Here is a 19,355-nt window from a genome sequence, read left to right as displayed (position 1 = left end):
GCGGGGGGGCGGGGAGCGAGGCGCCGCCGCGGCTTCGCCTGCTGCCGCCGCGGCCTGGCCCGCCGCGCCCATGTCCCACAAGGCGCGAAGGGGGGAGGAAGAAGAAGAGGAGGAGGAGGAAGAGGAGGAGGAGGAGGAAGAGGGAGAAGCAGCGAGGAGCAGCCAGAAGCGGCACAAGAGCCATCACGAGCCGGCGGCGGGCGGCGGCAGGACCCAGGACCGGCATGAGAGGAAAAGGAAGAAGCGGGAGGCGCAGCAGCTCCAGAAGCTCCAGCACCTGGAGTCGTTGTAAGGAGGGGAGGCTGCCCGGGGCCCCGCCGCTCCGCTCCGCTCCCCCCTCCTCGGGGGCCGGGGGGCCCCGCCGGCCACTGCCCGGCCGCCTCTGTCCGTGCCCCCCCGGGGCAGGGGGCCGCGGAGCTGGGGCGCGGGGTTTCCGCGGCCAGTGCGGGCCTCGCAGCCGGGCGGGCAGCGGCTCTCCTGCCTGCCTCGCCCTGGGGCTGCCCGTTTGTGCTGACGCCGTTTTTACTGTTCCGCGGTGACTCACCTGCGTTCTGCGCAAATCCAGCGTTTCCTCGGTTTCATGCTGAAAGCTGCTTACCTCCGGAGCGCCAAATGCAGAAACTACCTTTTGAGCAGTAATAACTGCAGTGCTTTAAGTTCCCTTTGCCACACCACGTATTTATTGCGTGTTTGGCATGTTCTGGACCGCTCTGGGGGACGAGGCCGTCGTCGGCCACTCCCTGGGTTTGCTCAGGCCGCGAGGCCTTGAAATGGGCCTGTGCATCGCTCTTCAGCGGGGGCATTTGTCCCGTCTCTCCAAAACGCGGCCCGTTTTTATCCGTGACTAGGTGTGTGTTTCCTTTGCTGGCCTGTTGTGTCTGCCTTGTCTCTGTACCTGGCAGCATGGAAGTTTTAAGGTGTTACATTGTTCCGCTTGTCTCTGTTTCAAAGCGTCAGCTGCAAACCTCCTTTCTGACTTTATAATGATTTCTTGGGAAAAGGGAGTCTCTTCTTGCAAGTGACTCTTAGATGTCAGGGAGTTGCAGCAGAGAAGCAGAAGTTGTTCAGCAGGTTTTTACTAGTGTGGTTTAAAAAAAAAAAAAAAGATAAAAAGGTTTGAGATAAAAGACTCCATTAGTAGTCCACAGTGCTGTACAGTAAAGGGTATATGCCGTTTTATTGAAAGGGGTTGAATGGAATAGAAAGATCAGGAAGTTCACTAGAACATAATTTTATCCTTTCCTAGAGGAAGTCAAATTTGTTGTGAAATGCTATAAACAGCACTCAAAAAGCTGTCATTGTTAGAAGGTCAGTCCTGTTGTATCTTGGCATTTAACTCCTAAGTGCATACAGTTTTTCAGTTACTGTTTTACATAGCATCTGCTTGCTATTTAGATTTTAATAAATTTTATCTTTACTGTCAGCTCTAGAGAAGTACTGCAGAAAAGATAGTAAAATTGTCAGCAAGATTCTATCTTTAGGTGTCAAATACAGAGAGAGGAAGAGATTTATTATTTTATACTAAGTTTGGCTGGCAAAGCTATATTTAAGGAACAACCTGATTTGATGTTTTCAGCTGACTATATCTGTGATTCAGCAGTGCTGGAGTAAAGAAACTTGGATTAGTGAGATCTTGGGTGGGGGTGTGCTATAGCTACAGAAAAAGATGAGAGAACTGTGAATTTATGGTAACTGAAGCTGAATCAGATGCACGGCACATTGCTGTAAAGCAGTGTGATTAAAATAGCTGGTTCCACACAAGAATATGAATCTGAAGGATGTTCGCAAAAGATGCGTGTTGTGATATGACAAAAACTTGGCAGTTTGGAAACACTCTGGTTCAATCTACTTGCATTCAGGTATCCGTGTTGTGCTATAGTTCTTAATGATTATTGATTGAGTAAATTTTAAGGGAAAATGTGAGGTGAAAGTTTTAACACTATACCATTGAAATGCTGTATTTTGTCAAATTATTTGTCCGTGCTAAGTTGCAGAAGGCAGACTAACTATATTTTTATTGCTTTTCAGCTATGAGAAACCTCCCCCAGGGCTAATTAAGGTTAGTAAATATATTTTAGTAAATTTTTAACATTACAAGGGGTTTTCACACAACCTGTCTTTGGCCATCTACCTTAAGTTAGGTTATCTATATAAATTACAGAGAGAAGTAGGTGCTCCCAGAGGACAATTCAGAACTCCTCAGTTACAAGCAGGTCAAGGGTAAGGAAAAAAAAAAATGAGGTAACATTACTGAAAGAGTCAGCTATTTTGGATCCTTTATGTGTTATAAGAAAAAGAAATGGTACAGAGAAAATAAGGTCCATATTAAATGAGGGCCTGTACACTTGGAGTATTAATTTTTATAAAGTTTTTAAAAAATGATTTTTATTGTCCCTATCTTTTTCCATAGGAGAATGAAACAAAACCGGAAGACTGCATACCTGATGTACCAGGCAATGAAAGTGCACGAGAATTCCTGGCACATGCCCCAACAAAAGGGCTTTGGATGCCTTTGGGAAAAGAAGTCAAAGTTATGCAGTGTAAGGTTGAATATATTCCAGACGTTACTGGACCATCCTTTTACTCTGGGGGAGGGCAGGATGTCTGGCAGACAGATGATGAGGTCCAGGTAGACTGGCATCATATTGGTATGAAAGCAACCAGCATCTTGAAGGCTGTAATAGCCTTACATTTTATGAAAGTTACATTTATCAACATAACACTTGTATCTCTGTATCTGTTCCAACAAAATTAAATATTTTCAATATAAATACACATTTTTTTTTTTCTATTCTGAGCTGGCTCAGAGGTGCAATTCACTGCTGCTTCTTTTTTTAAAGGTTGGAGGTGTAAACGTTATGGACACAGAACAGGAGATAAAGAATGCCCATTCTTTATTAAAGGCAATCAGAAATTGGAACAATTTAGAGTAGTGAGTACAAATACTGTAGTATTATTGCTTGTATTTTTAATACTGATGGGTAATTTTGCAAGTGAAGAGAAGCCTATTAGATGATGCTCTATTAAGGACTTTTCCTCTGTCTCTAGTATAATATAGATGCCGAAAATCTTCTAATAAAAAAAAAGCTACAGATGTGGTTGGATGTTTGACTACTTTGCAGAAAATCTGCTCTTCGAGAGGAAAATAATTAATATTTACATTTAAACTGAAAATCTTTGAGAAGCTGTTTCAACCATTATATTCAATCAACTGTTACAGCATAAGTTTTTATCATAAAATATCAACATAACAAAAAAAAGTTTAGTCAAGCTTGAGCTGCCCACATTACAGCCGCTTCAAGCCTTCTGCTCTCACTGTGAACAACCACATCATGAAGCCTGTTGTCTAGGTCTGTAGTCCAGTCATTGTCTACAATTCTGATCTCTTGCTACATGAGGCTACATCTTAGTTTTGCAGATTCTTTCTGTGTTCCTGTGTCTTTAAATATATCTTTTCCTATTGTTCGGCACTGTTAAGCTATATTTCAAATTCTCATCATTTTGTTTCTCATGTCCTGCTTTCTAGCCTTGAAAATGCAATCTGGACTCATTCTGGCCAATCATCATGCTACTGCCAATAGAATTTTTAGACCGTTCCCATGATCTATCCTTCATTTTTTTTCTCAGGCTTCTTCTCTCTTGCATCAAACACTTGCTTTATGTCCAAGGCCCCTCATGGTACTTTCCCAACGTTTTTCATTTACTACTGAAATTTCAGTGAACACTGTCAATCAGCATTTGACATCATCTCTTTTTTTTCTTTTGCTAAATTTCCAACAGAAATGATCACGCCTTCTTTTTGCTGCTTTCTTGCTTGGGATGAACTCACCTTAAATAGCTGCAAAGTTTACTTGCTATCTTCTTTCAAAACTATCTTTTGCTGCAATGCAAAATGTAAAAATTAAGAATGGTAGTAGGAGTGTCATAGGACAACTCATACCTCGTTACCTATTTGTCTTATATTCCCTGCTACCATATTCCTGCATGCTTGTATCCAAGCTTTTAAAATGTGCTATAAAGGCACAGCTGTTATTATTTCAAACTTCAATATTTATTCTGTGTTTAGCTATTCCTGTAGTATCTCTATAGGGATTTGTTAGTAATCTGTGATTGTAGAGAGAGAGGTAGCATAGCTAAGGAGAACCTCCTTCATCATGTAACTAGATAGGCTTTTTCTAAAGTAAAAAATTAGTCCAGATTAACCATAATGTTTGCCAAAGTCTGAGAATATGCTTGTTAATTAAGAGCTTGCTGAGTGTAATTCATCTTTTGATAAAAGCCTCTGTGTTAGGTTGCTTTTAGTTATTGTGTTGGTTTGTTTTTTCTTAAGAATTACAACAGTCAGTGATAAACCCTTTTCTTTACCAACACTGGATTTCTGTTTTCCGCTTCCAAAGGCACATGAGGATCCAATGTATGATATAATAAGAGAAAATAAACGTCATGAAAAAGAAATGAGGTGAGTCCCTGTAAAAGAAATGAGGTAAGTGCATCCCTGTAGTAAACTGCATTTTCAGTTTAAGTTTTGAACTTTGATAACATGTTACTAATTTAAAGTTTGTAGGTGAAATGTCATTGTAAGTTACTCACACCACTTCAGAACATCTTTTAATGGGAGTTTCTTTATGTTAACAGACTGATGCATTTCTACCTTCTTAATAATCTCAGTAGTATTTCCTACTTCTCTTTAATTCTATTAGCTTCTGTATTTTTTTTCCAAAACAAAATTTAAAGAGGAGTCACATTCATTTACACTGTAACTTTGAGGTACTTGAATTTTATTCCATTTTAGGCACCTAATAAAAACAGTCCAATTTTCATCAACTTCACTGAGATGTTTTCTAAAATTCTGTACACTAAGGTGCTTTTGGTAGACAGGTATGGATTTAGAAAGCTAGTTTCAGGCACCTGATGATGCTCTTTATATGAAATCATTATTCAATAAACAGAATGGCAGAGTTTTTAACGCTTTCTTATCTGTTGTACTGCATCATTAAGAATACTGGACAACCTTTAAATTACAGGTAGCAGCACATACAGTGGTACTGCTGCTGCAGATAAGTTTTTTTTTTCTTTTTTTTTTAAAGAAACAAATTCATGGATAAGATACTGAAGACAATAATAAAATAAGCAAGTAGTCTCTCCCTGTTTGCTAGGAATCCATGAAAGTACAAAGAATGTTGCCTCTCAAAGATACCTATGGATCTAAAGCAGACTCTACCCTCTGCTTCACTGACATTGTCTGTATCAGCAGGGCAATGAATTTTGTATCATAATCCCAGTAGGCATCCATGTTTGCATAAACATAGAACTTCCTATGGTGGTCTGATGATAGTTGTTGCCTCCGATGGTTTTGCATGCAAAAATTAAATTACATATTGGCCAATAACTTAGTCTTTCTTTGATATCCCATGGATTGGAAAGTCTTTGAGAACAGGGTATATGCTTGTCTGAAAAGAGGTTGCTTGCATCTGTTTGTGAAAACTGTAACTAGAGTTGTAATCCAGCAAAATAATGCAGCCCTTTGCATGCAGCTTCCATTAGTCAAGCTAGGAAGGGAACAGATGAAAGCTAGAATAAGTTATTATGTGTGGGAGAGTTAGAGAAGATTCTCATTCACATTTTTAAATGTACTCAGGATACAGCAACTGAAGCAGCTCCTGGAAGACTCTACCTCAGAAGACGATAACAGTGATGAGAGCAGTGAGGATGATGATGAAAATAGCAGCAGCTCCACTTCCTCAGAATGTAGAGATAAACACAAGAAAAAAAAGAGAAAGAAAGAAAAGAAAAAAAAAGAAAAGAAGAAGAAAAAGAAAAAGCATAAATCTTCTAAATCTAATGAGAGGTTGGAATCTGACTGACAGCAGTTTGCTGCATGCTTATTGACCCCCTACTTGTGAACTGTAAGGAAACATCCAAAGAATGAAGAAGCTGCCACCGGAAAGGGCTTTATTAAACTCAGAACATAGAGATGGAGATATATATATATATATATATATATATATATAGCATCCTACATTGGCTCTGCTTTTCTGCCCCTCTGCAATGCTGCAGCCAGAAAAGAGAGATGCATTAAACAATACTTTTACTCAATCAACCATATCTCTATACTGCAGAACTGGTGCTAAGGGTCATCTAGCTAGGTCAGACTGGGCCTCTGCGTTGGCACATGTGACAACGGCCAGGAAACAGTGACTACCAAAGCATTGCTAAGAGATCAGCAGGATTCAGCAGACTGTCTACTGAAGTATGTTTTCTCCATGAAGTAATCTTATTATATACAAACCCTCATTGCAATGAGGACTGCAGTTTGCACTGTGCAAAGCATTGACACTTCATTTACAGTAATTATCAGGAGTAGGTTGAACTGTATTTTTTTTCTGCATACTGCTATGTGCTGAAGTTCACTGTACTTATCCCAGCACTGGCAGTTGGGGAAATAAAAAAGCATTGCTGAAGGGGGGAGGGGAAAGTTAAACAAGGGGATTTACTTCAAGACAAAACTTGAACTGAACACTGCAGTGTTAGCAAGACTTGTTTTTTTTAGGTATAGCAAAATCTCAACATCATCACCATTAAGAGAGTTTTGCAACACCTTAAGTGTTCTCCAAACCACAGAACTGGGGGCCAAGCATAAGAGTTGGATGTTAAATATTGTTTTACTGTACAGAACTAACTTTTAGCTAAGGAGGGGTGTTTCATGTTGGAAATGAGAGATGCATTTCTAGATACACTTCAGTATCAGTTGTTTTGATACATCTTGATTTTTTTCCTTTATAAAAAGGTTTGGGGAAGTAAATCCCAACTTATTTTGTACATTTAGTGGAGTTATTTTGTGTAGTAGTACTTTGAATCATACTGCAAGAAGAATATAAATACGTGGAAGGATTTCAAAAGGGGTTTCAAGTATATGCATGTAATCAACAGAATAGTAGCAGAGAACCTGCAAGCTGAAATTAGGGAAAGTTCTGTGTACTTCACTAACCTTGGGGACTGACAGCAAGATTCTTTTCTAAATAATCTTGCAAGGCAGACTTGACTGAAAAGATTGATACAGCTATAAACTGCATTAGAGCAAGTGTCTCTTTTTGAAAGATCAACAATTAGTGATACAAATCTGTAATTTGAGGACCTAGATGTTTATAGGTACCTTGCAAAGGGTAAAAAGGAGTGTAGATTTGCTTTGAAAGGACTAGATCATGTTTGATCTTTTACAGAACCTAGTCTCTTCAGTTGCATTTATAACAAAATAATGCATGATAAAGCTCTAACATCACTGGCCACTAACAATGAAATTCAGGAACAGTAGACTAAAATGCACTTAAGAGCCTTTTTTGAGAGCTCTCTCAACCTTTGGAAAAGACGACAGGGAAAGTATATGTTGAAAATGTGTTTTCTCCCACCTTTAAACTCTTAAATGTCCAAAAGTAATTTAGTAAGAAACAAAGTCCCATACCTTGTCAGTCATTCACAGTACTTCCTGGGGAAAACAAGATGGACAAGGCCTACTTATAAAAAGATTCTTTACTGCTCTTTCCCCTCCATTGCTTTGGTGATTTTACATCTTCAATAAGCAATGGCAACAAAAGGAAAACCTGTTTGCTAGTGAAGCATGTGATTTTAGATATTGTTATATCCTAGCAACTTTATAAAAGGTGTATTAATCACAGCAGTAGCTTTAGGTCAAACTACTCATCAACTGTCTTATTTCCAGAGCTTGAATATTCTGGAGGGTTTTTTTTTAATCTTCCAGTGTTGTTATTTAGCAAATCTCCCTGTCATGGGATCGTCTCAATAGTGACTCCCAGCAGTTCTCTGTATCAGCATTCTCACAAACTAAGTAGAAGCTCCTGGCTCTTTCACCAGAAAAAGTTCTAACAGTTGAAATAGCATGAGAAGATTTATAACAGCCTTGTACATCTGATGCTGAGGAAGTGTGCTTATAGCGTTGGTGATTGTTGAAAAGATGCTAGAAGCCACAGGTAATGAAGTATTCGCCTGGTACATTCCAAGAGACATCTTGCACAGATTTCACTAGAGCAGAGCTAACCCAAAGGCCTCTTTGGTTATTCTAGCTTTTGTTATTTAAGATTCTTCTGAAGCTTAGTTTAATTAAAACAAATTTATATTTTCCTTATAATCTTTCATCCCCCACGACCTGTTTTATAGAGTTTTACATATCAGAGTTCACTATTTGAACAATCTAGTAGAACACCTTAGAGGAAGGGCATTCTTTTTAGCAAATGCAATTTAAGAAGAATCTTTTGAAATACTAAATCCCCATTCTGTGTCAGACTAAAGGTCTTTTCCAGTGGTGGTCAATAGTAGATGCCTAGGCAACAGAACAGGGCAAGCTATAGTGATATTTCTCTTATTTCACCAAAATGCTGCCTCAGCCTCCACTGCTTGCAGTGCGGGTACTTTGAGTCATACATGTTTCCGCATTTAGTAGCCTTGTATGGATTTTTCTTTAACATCCAGTCACTTCTTGTAAACTCCAGTATTCAATTTCCTTCAGCAAGGAGCTCTGCAGATTAATTACGCAATGTAATGAAATATCATATTTTCAAACTGTCCCCTGCTCATTTCATATACTCTAATTCTTGTATTGTAAAGCATGTGAACTGATTCCTATTCATCTTCTCCATGCCATTTGCAGTTTTATAGATTACTGTCATATTCCCAGCCCCTCCATCACTCTTTTTGTGTTTGTTTCCTCTTTTTAGTCTTTCCTCATACAAGAGCTCTTTTGCGCATTTGAGCATTGTCTTCCCCTCTCTGCCATTTTCTAARCCTCCATGTAAAGATGATTTTTTGTAGGTCTCTGCTCAAGCTCATAAAAGCATAGCCAGTTCCAGCAAAGTTAGTTAGCCCAGTTTCAGTACAGTACAAGTTTTTAACAGTGATGACTAGCAACCAGTGTTAGTGCTAGGAAGCACAATTCATTTCCTCATTTGGCATTTTAAAAAGTGCCAAAGCTGGCATTTAAGAGATGCTAGGTCTTTTAGGAATATGTAGACTATGAACAATAATAAATTCAAGAACCATTTATATTAATGGAAAATGATTCTATGTAGACATAAATCCAGAAAGCAGAAGAGGAAGCCATATTCTTGCAAGACTGATTAGCCTTATATTTAAGTCTTAACTATTGGACTACTTAACATATCTTGCTCAAAGGAAAGAATCACTAGCAAAAATGTTGGTTCTCTTTTGCAGGCTTGGTTATTTCCATTTGAAAGCCATACTGAAATTTGAGTGGTAATAATATTGTAATCATAGTCCTGTGAATCTACATAAATCTTGTAAAAGGGAATGTTTATGCCACACAGATGCTAGCAAACTGAAAAGTATAGAATTAAAACCTGACAAGCCAACACACCACTGGCTCCAGCTTAGCTATTACACCCCACCCGCTTTGCCACAGAGGTTTTAGCTAAAATAATGCTTTAGAAATTCTGAGTCACAGACAATAAGTCTGTCCAACAAAACAGCCAGTATGGGAGTCTCAGAGGCCTCTACTGTTTGTTGCTGCTTTGCCAAGCAGCAAATAGATTCTTCAGCTGCCCTTCAGTAGATTTTGCAGAAGGCATGTGAAATCTTTAAGGACAATACAATACTGCTACAGTTAAAAGTTTATAATACTGCCAGTACTGCAGTTACTCATCACTGGGCTATCAAGCTTCACATGGAACAACAAACTGACACGTATATGTATCTCTAACTAGAGATTAGATCTCAGGAATCATTGTGGCTAGTTACCTGATTGAATGAAAGAGCCTGGGCTTTGATTCACAGCCTTTTAAAATACAGTTTGCAGCTCAGCCTTTCTGAATCATGACCATTTTATTCACTGAAATATTCCTTACAGGTTGTCATTTAGCCTCCAAGTTGAGCAGATTCCAGCACTCATTCTACCCATCAGAATAAAGTCTGGGAGAACTGTCTCCCCTCTAAGAAAAAATTACTTAGCCCTGTATTATTCAGGGCAAGGATGGTATGAAAAAGCTCTTTGCTTGAAGGAAACCTCTCCCCCCCCCTTTTTTTTCCCCTCTCCTTTGAGGTTCTGATGCAATGCATATCCTTAATAGAAGGTTTATGCAGCACAAAAGCCAAATAAGGATTTGTATTCTGTATTTTGTTGTGGTGTTCAGGGTGGAGGGGAAAATAAAAACTTAGTATCACACTGTTAATGTGGATCCTTTCCCCTAATAGCTTGGGGGAAAGGCTGTAATTACTATAGCTCTTTAACAAGTAAATCCCTACAAGTGCTATTAAGAAATAGCAAGAGCAAGGATCATTTGGGTGCAGGAGGGAAACCTCAATATTGCTCACTGACAGGAAATAAAGTGTAAGCTCAGTTACAGGTCAAAGTAGTAATAGGTATGCACAGAGTCTGAATGCAGCTACAGGAGATGCTACTTTTATCCCCATGGGTTATTCTAGGGTACAGACAGAATAAGTACATGGAGACAGGAGGTTGAGGAGGCAGAAGATAAGTCCTGTCCCCAGCCCCCATGTTAAAGAAAAACTAGTTTCTACAATTTCACTGTCTTCCTCACTCACACTACCACTTTATTCATTGTTCTCACATGGCAATACTACCTTCCATAGACTAAAGATAGTCAAGAATCATGAGCTATCCACTTCATCTAGGTAAGTCTGCTCCAGTTATTCATAATATAGCTCAGCAAGAGACCTAGTTTTATCTTGCTAGTACTACAGGAATGTCTATATATAGAGATCTGCCAAGGACAGTATCAAGGACAGTGATAGGAGTCATCAATAACAAGTCAGGGAAAGGGGGTAATGCCACTATTTAAAAACTTGCTTCACCTCCGAAGTCCACCTCTCCAGTTAGGTGTTTCCATGATTTAGCTATTCTTTTTCATAGAAGAGAAGGGGAGGGAAAGCACCACATCTGTTCAGTGCTAATTTTTTTATAGTTGTCAGTCATGCATTTAAAGGTAAGTTAAGAGCTGAGGAACTGCCTTGAAATTGTAAGTCAGAACTTGACTTGCCACAGCTTTGAGTATTTTCCTTTATACTTCTGCAGAAACAACTTTACAAAAACCCCATTGATTACTGATGGAAGAAAATCTTGCACTTACATCTACACCATACAGGCAAGCTGACTATGAGATGAGATGAACTAAGAGGCATCATAGTCCTGCAGAGCTTAACAGCAGCAGCAAGCTGGTATGCAATAATAGCATTGATACACATACATCCCTATCAGAAGCTTTTTTGCCTCCCTGTGTAGATGGAATACAAGTCTCAGTGCAATTCTATTAAATTTATTATTTAAATAGTGGGTGTGCTATTTACAAAAGGTGGCTTAATTTAGTGTTAAATACTTCATTCCATTTTTTTAATAGCATCCTCAGTCTTTACAGTGTTACTTCTTACTCTTTAGGACTGCACAGCAACTTACAAAATATACAAGAGTAATTAACTTATGGATTTACAGAAACTTCAGATACAATTGCATTCCCCCTCCTGCCCCAATATTTGCAGTTATCTTTTCTTATAGAGTGACCTTCTGGTTCCACGTCCTTAAAGGAAAAAAAAGAAAAAAACAATCTTGAGTTACACACTCTGCCTCCAAACAATGTATGTCAGTTTGCTTCCAAAGGAAGACTAGACATCAATAACTGGCTTTTCTTATTGCAGGAGAGGACACTGGTGGTTGAGATTAGAACTATGTACTCAACTTCCCAGCAAGGATGAACTCTGAAGGAAGGGTGCTGGACCAGTATAACAGAACAATAGGAGTTCCACATCAAACAAGCATGTTTTCAGTGTGCTCTGTAACTACACTGAAGTTTATGGAGGCATCCAAGACACATTGACTACTTCCAGGGAAAATATAGCAGATAATTGCATAATTACAAACTATCCCAGCTACTCTTACTAAAGGAGATGAGAAATTAAAGGTATAACACTGCCATTTAAATAATCAGACTTGAGGACTGACAACAATTTAGACTAACAGGACACTTCAGTCATTTTAAGTTGTTTCAGACTCTAGAAATATGAGTACTCCTCTGCTTAATATTGTGTTGACCGAGAAAAAAGGAGCATCTTTTCCTCATGTTATTTCCTCATTGGATATTCTAGTTAGCTTTAGTATGCCAAATTGTTCTTTCCCAGAAGAAAGTCTGATCTTTAAGTAGCTTCTTATGCATACTGATCCTTTTTGATTTATAGCCATTCTATAATCTCCCACAGATGCACTAAAAGCTTATTTATTATTGAACCTACATAGTCAATGTGATTTGCCCCTCCAATGTTCTTCACCTTCCTCTAAAATAGCAACAAGGTCCTACTCCATAAAGTTTAAGTTCTTTAGAACTATTTATACACATTTGTGATGCATCATATTGCAATATTTTGGCCAAGACAGTTCTGTAGTTTAGAGAAAGGCATGCACTGCAAGAAGTGACCTAGGACCCAACATTTCAGTAGTAAAACAATCTGGAAAGCAACTAGACCAAAATAATGCGCGGGTTTTTTTTTTTAAAAACTGTAACACGTTCAATGCTACAACACTATTCACAGCAAAGTGAGTGAGTGTTCAAAGTTTAACTTTTTCTCTCCTTATTTTGTTTGCATATGCTGTCATTTCACAGATGATCCAATATCCTCACAGATCAAACTGAGAAACATTTTTCCTTGGGATGGTAACAAACTATTTAAGAGTCATTTTTGTAGCTATATACCAACCTTTGCGTACATTACTTTTAGGCATCTCCCACACTTCCATTTCTTCCACCTCACATCTTGTGTCTCTGCGTTTGGAAGGGGGCTTGCCTATCCTTTTCTTCTTTGGCTTAACCAAAGGCAGGCAATCTAAATAGCCAGATACAACCAAGTCACTAATAAAGCAAATTTAAGCTTGATTTTCCCCTATTGCTCTCAAGAAATAGTATTTTTTCCCTTCCCTGTATATTGCTCTGTACCCATTTCAGCAGCAGCTAAAACTGACATTACATCTGCCAAGCAAAAACTTTATGTCTGCAATATTTAGTCACTATGTAACCATGACTCTGGCTCATTATATTTTGGGATATAACTTCCATAGACCTTAATGTGGCAGAAAGAGCCCAGTGAGGGTTGGCTAATTCCGCTCCAGTTCACCATTCAAGTGTTCAGGACTAACTGATTGCTGTTCAAGTCAAGTGACTCAATTCACCTATTGTCTTAATAAAATGACTTGCCACTCCGGATCTAAGTAATGCACTGCAAGTGTCCAGTTCTAGAAGTCAAATTTAGCATGTGATATCATTACTAAAGCAACATATTTTGTTTAGCCAGAACCCCTTACTTGAGGGGCACTTAATTTAAATTAACTTTGAAGAAACTACAGTCCTAAGATAAAAGCCAGGTTTTATAAAGGTAGTATTTTAGTGCTTCTGAATCTCAGGAAGTGAGATTCATTGGCATGAACACACCATTTGGAAGAAACTGATTCCCACTTATCTAAAACCAAATGTGATAGCTTACTCTGACTACGCTGGGAAAGGAGAAAATAATGCATAGCCCTGCACCCTCAGTCTGCTCTATCATCTGAGACTTAAGAAAGCAAGGGACATGCTGAAAGTTAAGTTATTTTACAAGCATTTTATTTTTATGAATTGCTGTAAGGAATTACTGAAAATTCTGCTAAAGTTGAGAGTTTCTAACTTTGATGGGGCAGACCAGCTTAAAAGCATTTTGATGAAGTCTGTACCAAATTACTAATACAGAAGGACATAAGCCTTCCCATGCAGGAGACAAACCCCAAACCCTTACTTGCTCAAGCAGGAAAGCAATACAGAGAAATCAACACTAAAGAATATTCTGCTGGGCAGTTGATGCAGGGACCCTGATGTATAATATCACTGAACTAAGGCCAACAAGGGAAGAGAAATAAGTTATCAATCTATTCTGAAGATAACTTCATACTCAGTTACTTGATAGACTGGTCATGTAACACTTGAAAGCATGTGACCAAAGAGAATAGCAATACTCAGAACAGGGTAAATGCTAGAGTTGTTCTAACAGCACTTAAGCTGAGAAATGCCTTTGAAGAGCATCTAGAAACAGAGATGAACTTTAAGTAGATCTTAATTACAAAGAAAAACATTCACTTTAGGAAAAAAAAATCTATAACCTTTTACTTTTACAGAATAATTTTGACTTCTTCCTCTTTTCCTTAACCATATCAGGTAATGAATAATCTCAAGATAATTTGACAGGCACCAAACTATAAACTTAGGAGTCTTTAGAGTGATTAGAGATCAGTTAGCATGCCCACATACATTAAAACACACACATGAACTTGGATCTGTCAGTTCAAGACATCAAGACAACAGTGATTTCTTAATAGAGAGATTTGTGCTCAGACTTTTAGCAATAACGGGGCAACTGTTGGTCCACGCTAGTTTCTCTGAACATTAGCCTATGTAGCTATAACAGATGACTTGCTCTATGTTCTACTCATCAGGGTTTGGCAGTACCACTGTGAATGCACTTAAAAGAAGCATTAGCTGGGTAAAGAATTAATACTACTGTTTATGCAATAGAAGCTTTGCACAATTAAAGGCTTGGCCACATCAAGATTTCCCACAGTATCTTTAGAGACAAACAGCTGTAGTACATCGTTATTCATGTATTTGAGTTGGATGTGAAACATCCTGAGAAGTATTGGACTGACAGGCCTTTTCATCAATACCAGTGCAGTAAGAATTAGTTTTATTACCTTCAAATCTTATTAGATTGCAAGCTGTGGTATTTTGTATCATATCCTTTTGAATATTTAAAAAAAGAGAACAAAACACACTGAGGAAAGAAGTTGTACCTTGTTCTTTGCTCTTGGCTGGAGGTGAGAGACTACTATGTATTCTGCTGGTAAATTTGGGTTTAGCACCACTTCTAATCCAAAACTCTTCAGCTGGTATCACCATGTTTTCCCTTAACAGTCTTCCTAAATAAGAAGAGTTGATTTCAGGTCAGTATCTAGTTTTGCTAGTATTAATACGCTATTTTAGCTACAATACAAGGTTAAACAAAGGCAACCACTGAATCTAATTTAAGTCTGTTAAAAACCAAGAAGATAACTTTCTAGAGATTCCACTTCACAAAAATTAACAGCAGCTTTGTACAAAGTCTTCAGATTTAATTATAGAAAATAAAACTTTAAGAACACTAACCATGTTATTAGAACTGGACCAGCCTGTTTTAGATGCCTTTCACAATACAGGACAGTGTATGAGAACAGCAGCCACAAGTGCCTTAGTAACCAGTTATGAACCTTGACTATAATCCTGCCAATTTCAACTAATATCCACCTTTTATTAAATGGAATGTTCTTTTCCAGACCAAATTCGATACAATTTCACACTGATTTTTATGAAAGTATAGCAAAACCTTTTGCTAACAGTGGAGCAGCAGTAGCCAAGATAAAGAAAAAAATAATGATTTGACACTCCAGCTGTAGAGAATATAAACTATACAAGGTATGGCCATCAGGTTACAGGGAAACAAGCCCTACTTAACCCACCTAACATGGGTGTGGAATAAGACAGTCAGAATGTTTGTATAGATTTAGATGATCAGTGTCCAAGATACCATTAAACAAGTGTAGTTCAAGTGACCTGAAGCTTATCAAACAAATAAATTGCTACCGAAGTCAGCATGATTAATATACTTCTATCTGACTCAAAAGAGAGTTTGATGTTAAAATCTGTGCTTTAATTCTCTGCTGGTTGTAAAAATGCAGAACCTTCATGCAACAAGCAAACTGCAGCAAACCCCTTCTGCCTCAAAAAAAATTCTTAAGTACTCCTGGCTCTAAGTCAAACCTGAAGCTACCACATTCTTTGATCATTACAATTTGGAGTTACAATTAGGAGTTCCTTGTGTTTTCTAACTATTAACCAGCACCTTTTCCTCAGTGATTAGCTTACCTCCCAAGAACTTCTGTAGTATTCTCTTGTGTTCAAATCCCTCTTTTTTTGCTGTAGGCCTCTTTCTTCCATAATACCCATAGTCACTGTATCCAACTTCATCCTGTTCCTTCCCTTTTGGCTTGTAAACTAGACCAATATTTTCACCAAGCCCACTACTAGTTTTTATTTTCTCTTGAGCAGGCCAGCTAATTAGTTGAGCTGGTATAGCTTTTTTAGGTGGTTTCCAAAGCACCTTCTGGCCAACTTGTCGGTAGACGCTTCCTTTATTAGGTGTCAAGATTCCATATGGAGTAGCTTCTTGAAAGAAATATTCAATTTCATCCACATCATCATCCTCTTCTTCATCCTCTCCATCTTCATCCTCCTCTTCTCCCATCACATAGTATTCTTCTGAGTCCTCAGCTTCTGACAAACTCTTAGCAGCTTTTTTCTTGAGAGAAAAGATTTTTTTCCGGCTAGAAGACCTAGGAAGGGTTCCCAGCTTTCTACCTTTACTGGAAGCCTCTTTAATCTTCATGCCTGAAGATTTTTGGACATCCTGGCTATCAAAACTGTTGATCTGCTCCCTTCCTACCACTTCATCTTCATTAAGGGACCCACCACTTTTAATTTTCTCTTTCTCCAAGCCCTCTGTACTTTCCTGGAAAGTATACATGCTTTTCTGAAGCACATAGTCAGGGACAAAATAAGACACTGGGGCATTATCAAGTGATGAACCTTCCTCTCTAGAGGACATCTCCTCAGAAGAAAGACTGAGTACACTTTGACATTTCCGTTGTGGCAAACACACATTGTAGTTGTAGTTTGTGTCCATATTGTCCAAACAAGCCAGCCAGCTGTTAGAAGGAACATACTTCTCAACTGACTCATCACACCAAATACTTTTATCAGTTTGACTTTCATTGGTTGCACTGTGGCTTAGATTCAGCTTTTTCTGCTGTAAACTCAAGTCACTCATTACCTCCATACTAGATGGAAGTAGTCCTGCTTGTTGCATAAGGCTGGACTCTTCGTGAGAAGTTTTTGAGCCTGTAGTTCTTTTAGAGCTAGATTTCTTGGCTACTAGCACATCCTGTCTTGCCACTGGTTGATCAATGCTAACAGATCTGGCCAACTCTGCTATTTGCACTGCCATGGCTTCACCTGGAGGGGATTTTGCCCTTTGACTTGTAGTCCCCTGCTTTCCTGCATCCAGCTTCACTTCATTATTTTGGACCTCTTTTTCTTGCATACTTTCAACACACTGTTTTGAAGGCAGAACAGCTTTTCTCTCATCTATGTAAGTTCCTGGCACCAATTTCTCCCCTTCATGAGGGCCATATATCATTCCTTCACACGAACTAACAGAAAATAAGTCACGCTGCACTATATTCTCTGGGACTGGTTTACCACTTGCCACATCATACAAAGGAATAGTTTCTTTAAAGGACTTCCACAACTGAATTGCTGGAGAGCCATTTCCATATTCTATTCTCACTTCTTCCTTCTCAAAAGCATAGCTTCCAGAAGGAAGGTTTCTATACTGTGTAGAGCTGGAAGGGCTCTTATTATGAAACTCTCTGTCCACAACAATGGAAGATCCAGACGAATCTTGTTTCTCTGAAGTACTTTCAGTCTCTGTACCTATACCAGAAGAAACACAGGCCATATTTCCTGCATCACAACCTTTTGTTTCTATATGGGTATCTTGATGCTTTTTTGGCTTGTTTTCAGGCTGTCTAGGATCAGTCTGCGTTTCCTTTGTCTCTGTTTTTTTCCCAGGGGTACTATAGTGTCTAAATCGTGTTGCATGATAAAACATAGGGGAAGGTGGGGGAGCATTAAAATAAGGCCTTCTGCTAATTCTTGCATGCATTGGATGCTGTGGAACAAAAAATCCAGGGTACTCATGGAGTGCAACAGAATAAAATGGAAAATATGGATTTCCACTTCGGAAGCCTAGACAATGGGGTTAAAAAGAAAGAAAAAGACAAATGTATCTTCTTTCCAAAAGAAATTATTCTGATTAATAATTGCTTGCATACACAGGGACCTTCACAAGATCTGACCCTTAAAGTAGTACACTTCAACCATCAACACTTGAAAGCAAGTCTTGCACAGAAACCCCAGAAAGGGTTCCTTGTTATGGAACAGCTTATCCGGGCAGCTGCACTCTGCAATCAGAGTTTGATTTTGTCCCTGGAGCATGCACTGATCAGCTTTCCATATTTTCTGCTATTTTACCCACCAAGCCATAGTATTGTCTTTAAAAAGACAGCTCCAGTTACAGGTAGCAATTAGCTTATGTATACTATTTACATTATATATTTAACAATACTGTTTGTGTGCTTTATTTGTATTTACACATATATATAGTGTGTGTACATTTATGAAGCTCATTTACACACACATATTCATTCTTAGGCATATTCTACAACCCTGTAAGTTACTTAATATTTTGCTTAGCTTCCATTCTGCAGAAACAGATACCTTTCAATCGCACTACACAGTTAACTAACACAAAAATTGGATCTTTGAAGACTAAAAGATTACATTAATTCCACTCAACTCTCAAAAAGCTTCTAAACATAAAAGCATACACACACACTGATCTCCTCCCCTCTAGTACTAATTTACGAAGCATAACTACTTTAGATGGCTTTCATTTACCTTACCTGGTGCAGGTACACAGTAGGGATTATATGCATGACTGAGGTACCACGGATTTGGAAAAGGCTGTTGTGCTGTTGGCTGGGCATAAAAAAAGGGTCTTGTGTGGTTTGTGGAATATGATCCACCTTCTGAAGCTGAGGCAGTGTTCATTTTTTTTTTTTTAAACACTGAAAAAGATAAGTGATAAGGATTAACCACTTCAACATATTCTGTGTGACTTGACAATTTCATGCCCTGTGAGAATTCAACAGATATTTCTCTCCCTATCCTCACCTCTAGCCCAATGCAAGCAAACCTTTCCCAGAAGAAAAAAAGCTACCCTCTAAATAAGAGGTAGAAAACTGATATTACTATCAAGTCAAAGATTTTAGTTCTCCTTTACCAAACAAGCTTTTACATACAACTCTCAGTACTTCAATCCAACCTCCTTCGGGCTTCTCCAGACCCCCATTTTAAAGCCACAAAACAGTTATAGGACTAATAACTTCAATGGAGCCTTATAGGCACATGGCCATAGAAGTAGTATACCAACCAATTAAAAGCTAACATTTTATCAATCAGTCTTGATCAACAAGCCTCTAAAAAAATAAACAAACAACTAGATAGAGGAGTGGAATACTTCACACAGTCAAAGGTTTGGTGTTTCATAAAAAAAGTATTTGTAGATGCCAACACATATGTTGTATTTGAGCTCACAGTAAGAGCTCTATTGATTCAATATTCTTACATTAGAAGATGCTTTAAAAC

The 19,355-nt window shown here is 38.5% G+C and overlaps 3 protein-coding genes across 6 annotated transcripts in view; 2 read left to right on the top strand and 1 right to left on the bottom strand.

Moving 5' to 3' along the window:
* Window positions 1-19: 19 nt before the first annotated feature.
* Window positions 20-6,819, top strand: RP9 (RP9, pre-mRNA splicing factor). The gene is made up of 6 exons (XM_026068604.1): window positions 20-288; window positions 2,029-2,059; window positions 2,411-2,540; window positions 2,841-2,932; window positions 4,398-4,459; window positions 5,639-6,819. The coding sequence occupies exons 1-6, from the start codon at window positions 71-73 to the stop codon at window positions 5,862-5,864; spliced, it is 759 nt and encodes a 252-aa protein (XP_025924389.1). The 5' UTR covers window positions 20-70; the 3' UTR covers window positions 5,865-6,819.
* Window positions 6,161-19,355, top strand: part of KBTBD2 (kelch repeat and BTB domain containing 2) — a 29,768-nt gene continuing 16,573 nt past the window's right edge. Inside the window, exons 1-2 of one of the 3 annotated variants that reach the window (XM_026068595.1) lie at window positions 6,161-6,250; window positions 11,060-11,202. The gene's annotated coding sequence lies outside the window, so the exon portion shown is untranslated. Of the gene's footprint in view, window positions 6,251-11,059; window positions 11,203-14,912; window positions 14,996-19,355 lie in introns of those variants that run through there. The other 2 variants (XM_026068597.1, XM_026068598.1) reach the window with 2 other exon arrangements.
* On the bottom strand, window positions 11,194-19,230 carry LOC112967444. Of its 2 annotated transcripts, XM_026068594.1 has the most exons (5): window positions 18,611-19,230; window positions 15,954-17,894; window positions 14,846-14,971; window positions 12,730-12,855; window positions 11,194-11,558 (listed from the first exon to the last, which is right to left on the bottom strand). In XM_026068594.1, exons 1-5 carry the CDS (start codon window positions 18,837-18,839, stop codon window positions 11,521-11,523), a joined length of 2,460 nt encoding a protein of 819 aa, XP_025924379.1. In that variant the 5' UTR covers window positions 18,840-19,230; the 3' UTR covers window positions 11,194-11,520. The 2 variants fall into 2 exon arrangements, with proteins under 2 accessions (XP_025924379.1, XP_025924378.1); XM_026068593.1 differs by lacking the exon at window positions 11,194-11,558 and having other exon boundaries at window positions 12,763-14,971.

Source organism: Apteryx rowi, unplaced genomic scaffold (assembly GCF_003343035.1).
Source record: "Apteryx rowi isolate R43461 unplaced genomic scaffold, aptRow1 scaffold_276, whole genome shotgun sequence".
NCBI lineage: Eukaryota > Metazoa > Chordata > Aves > Apterygiformes > Apterygidae > Apteryx > Apteryx rowi.
The sequence above is the reverse complement of the archived record's forward strand: the minus strand, read 5'-3'. Positions and strand labels throughout refer to the sequence as shown.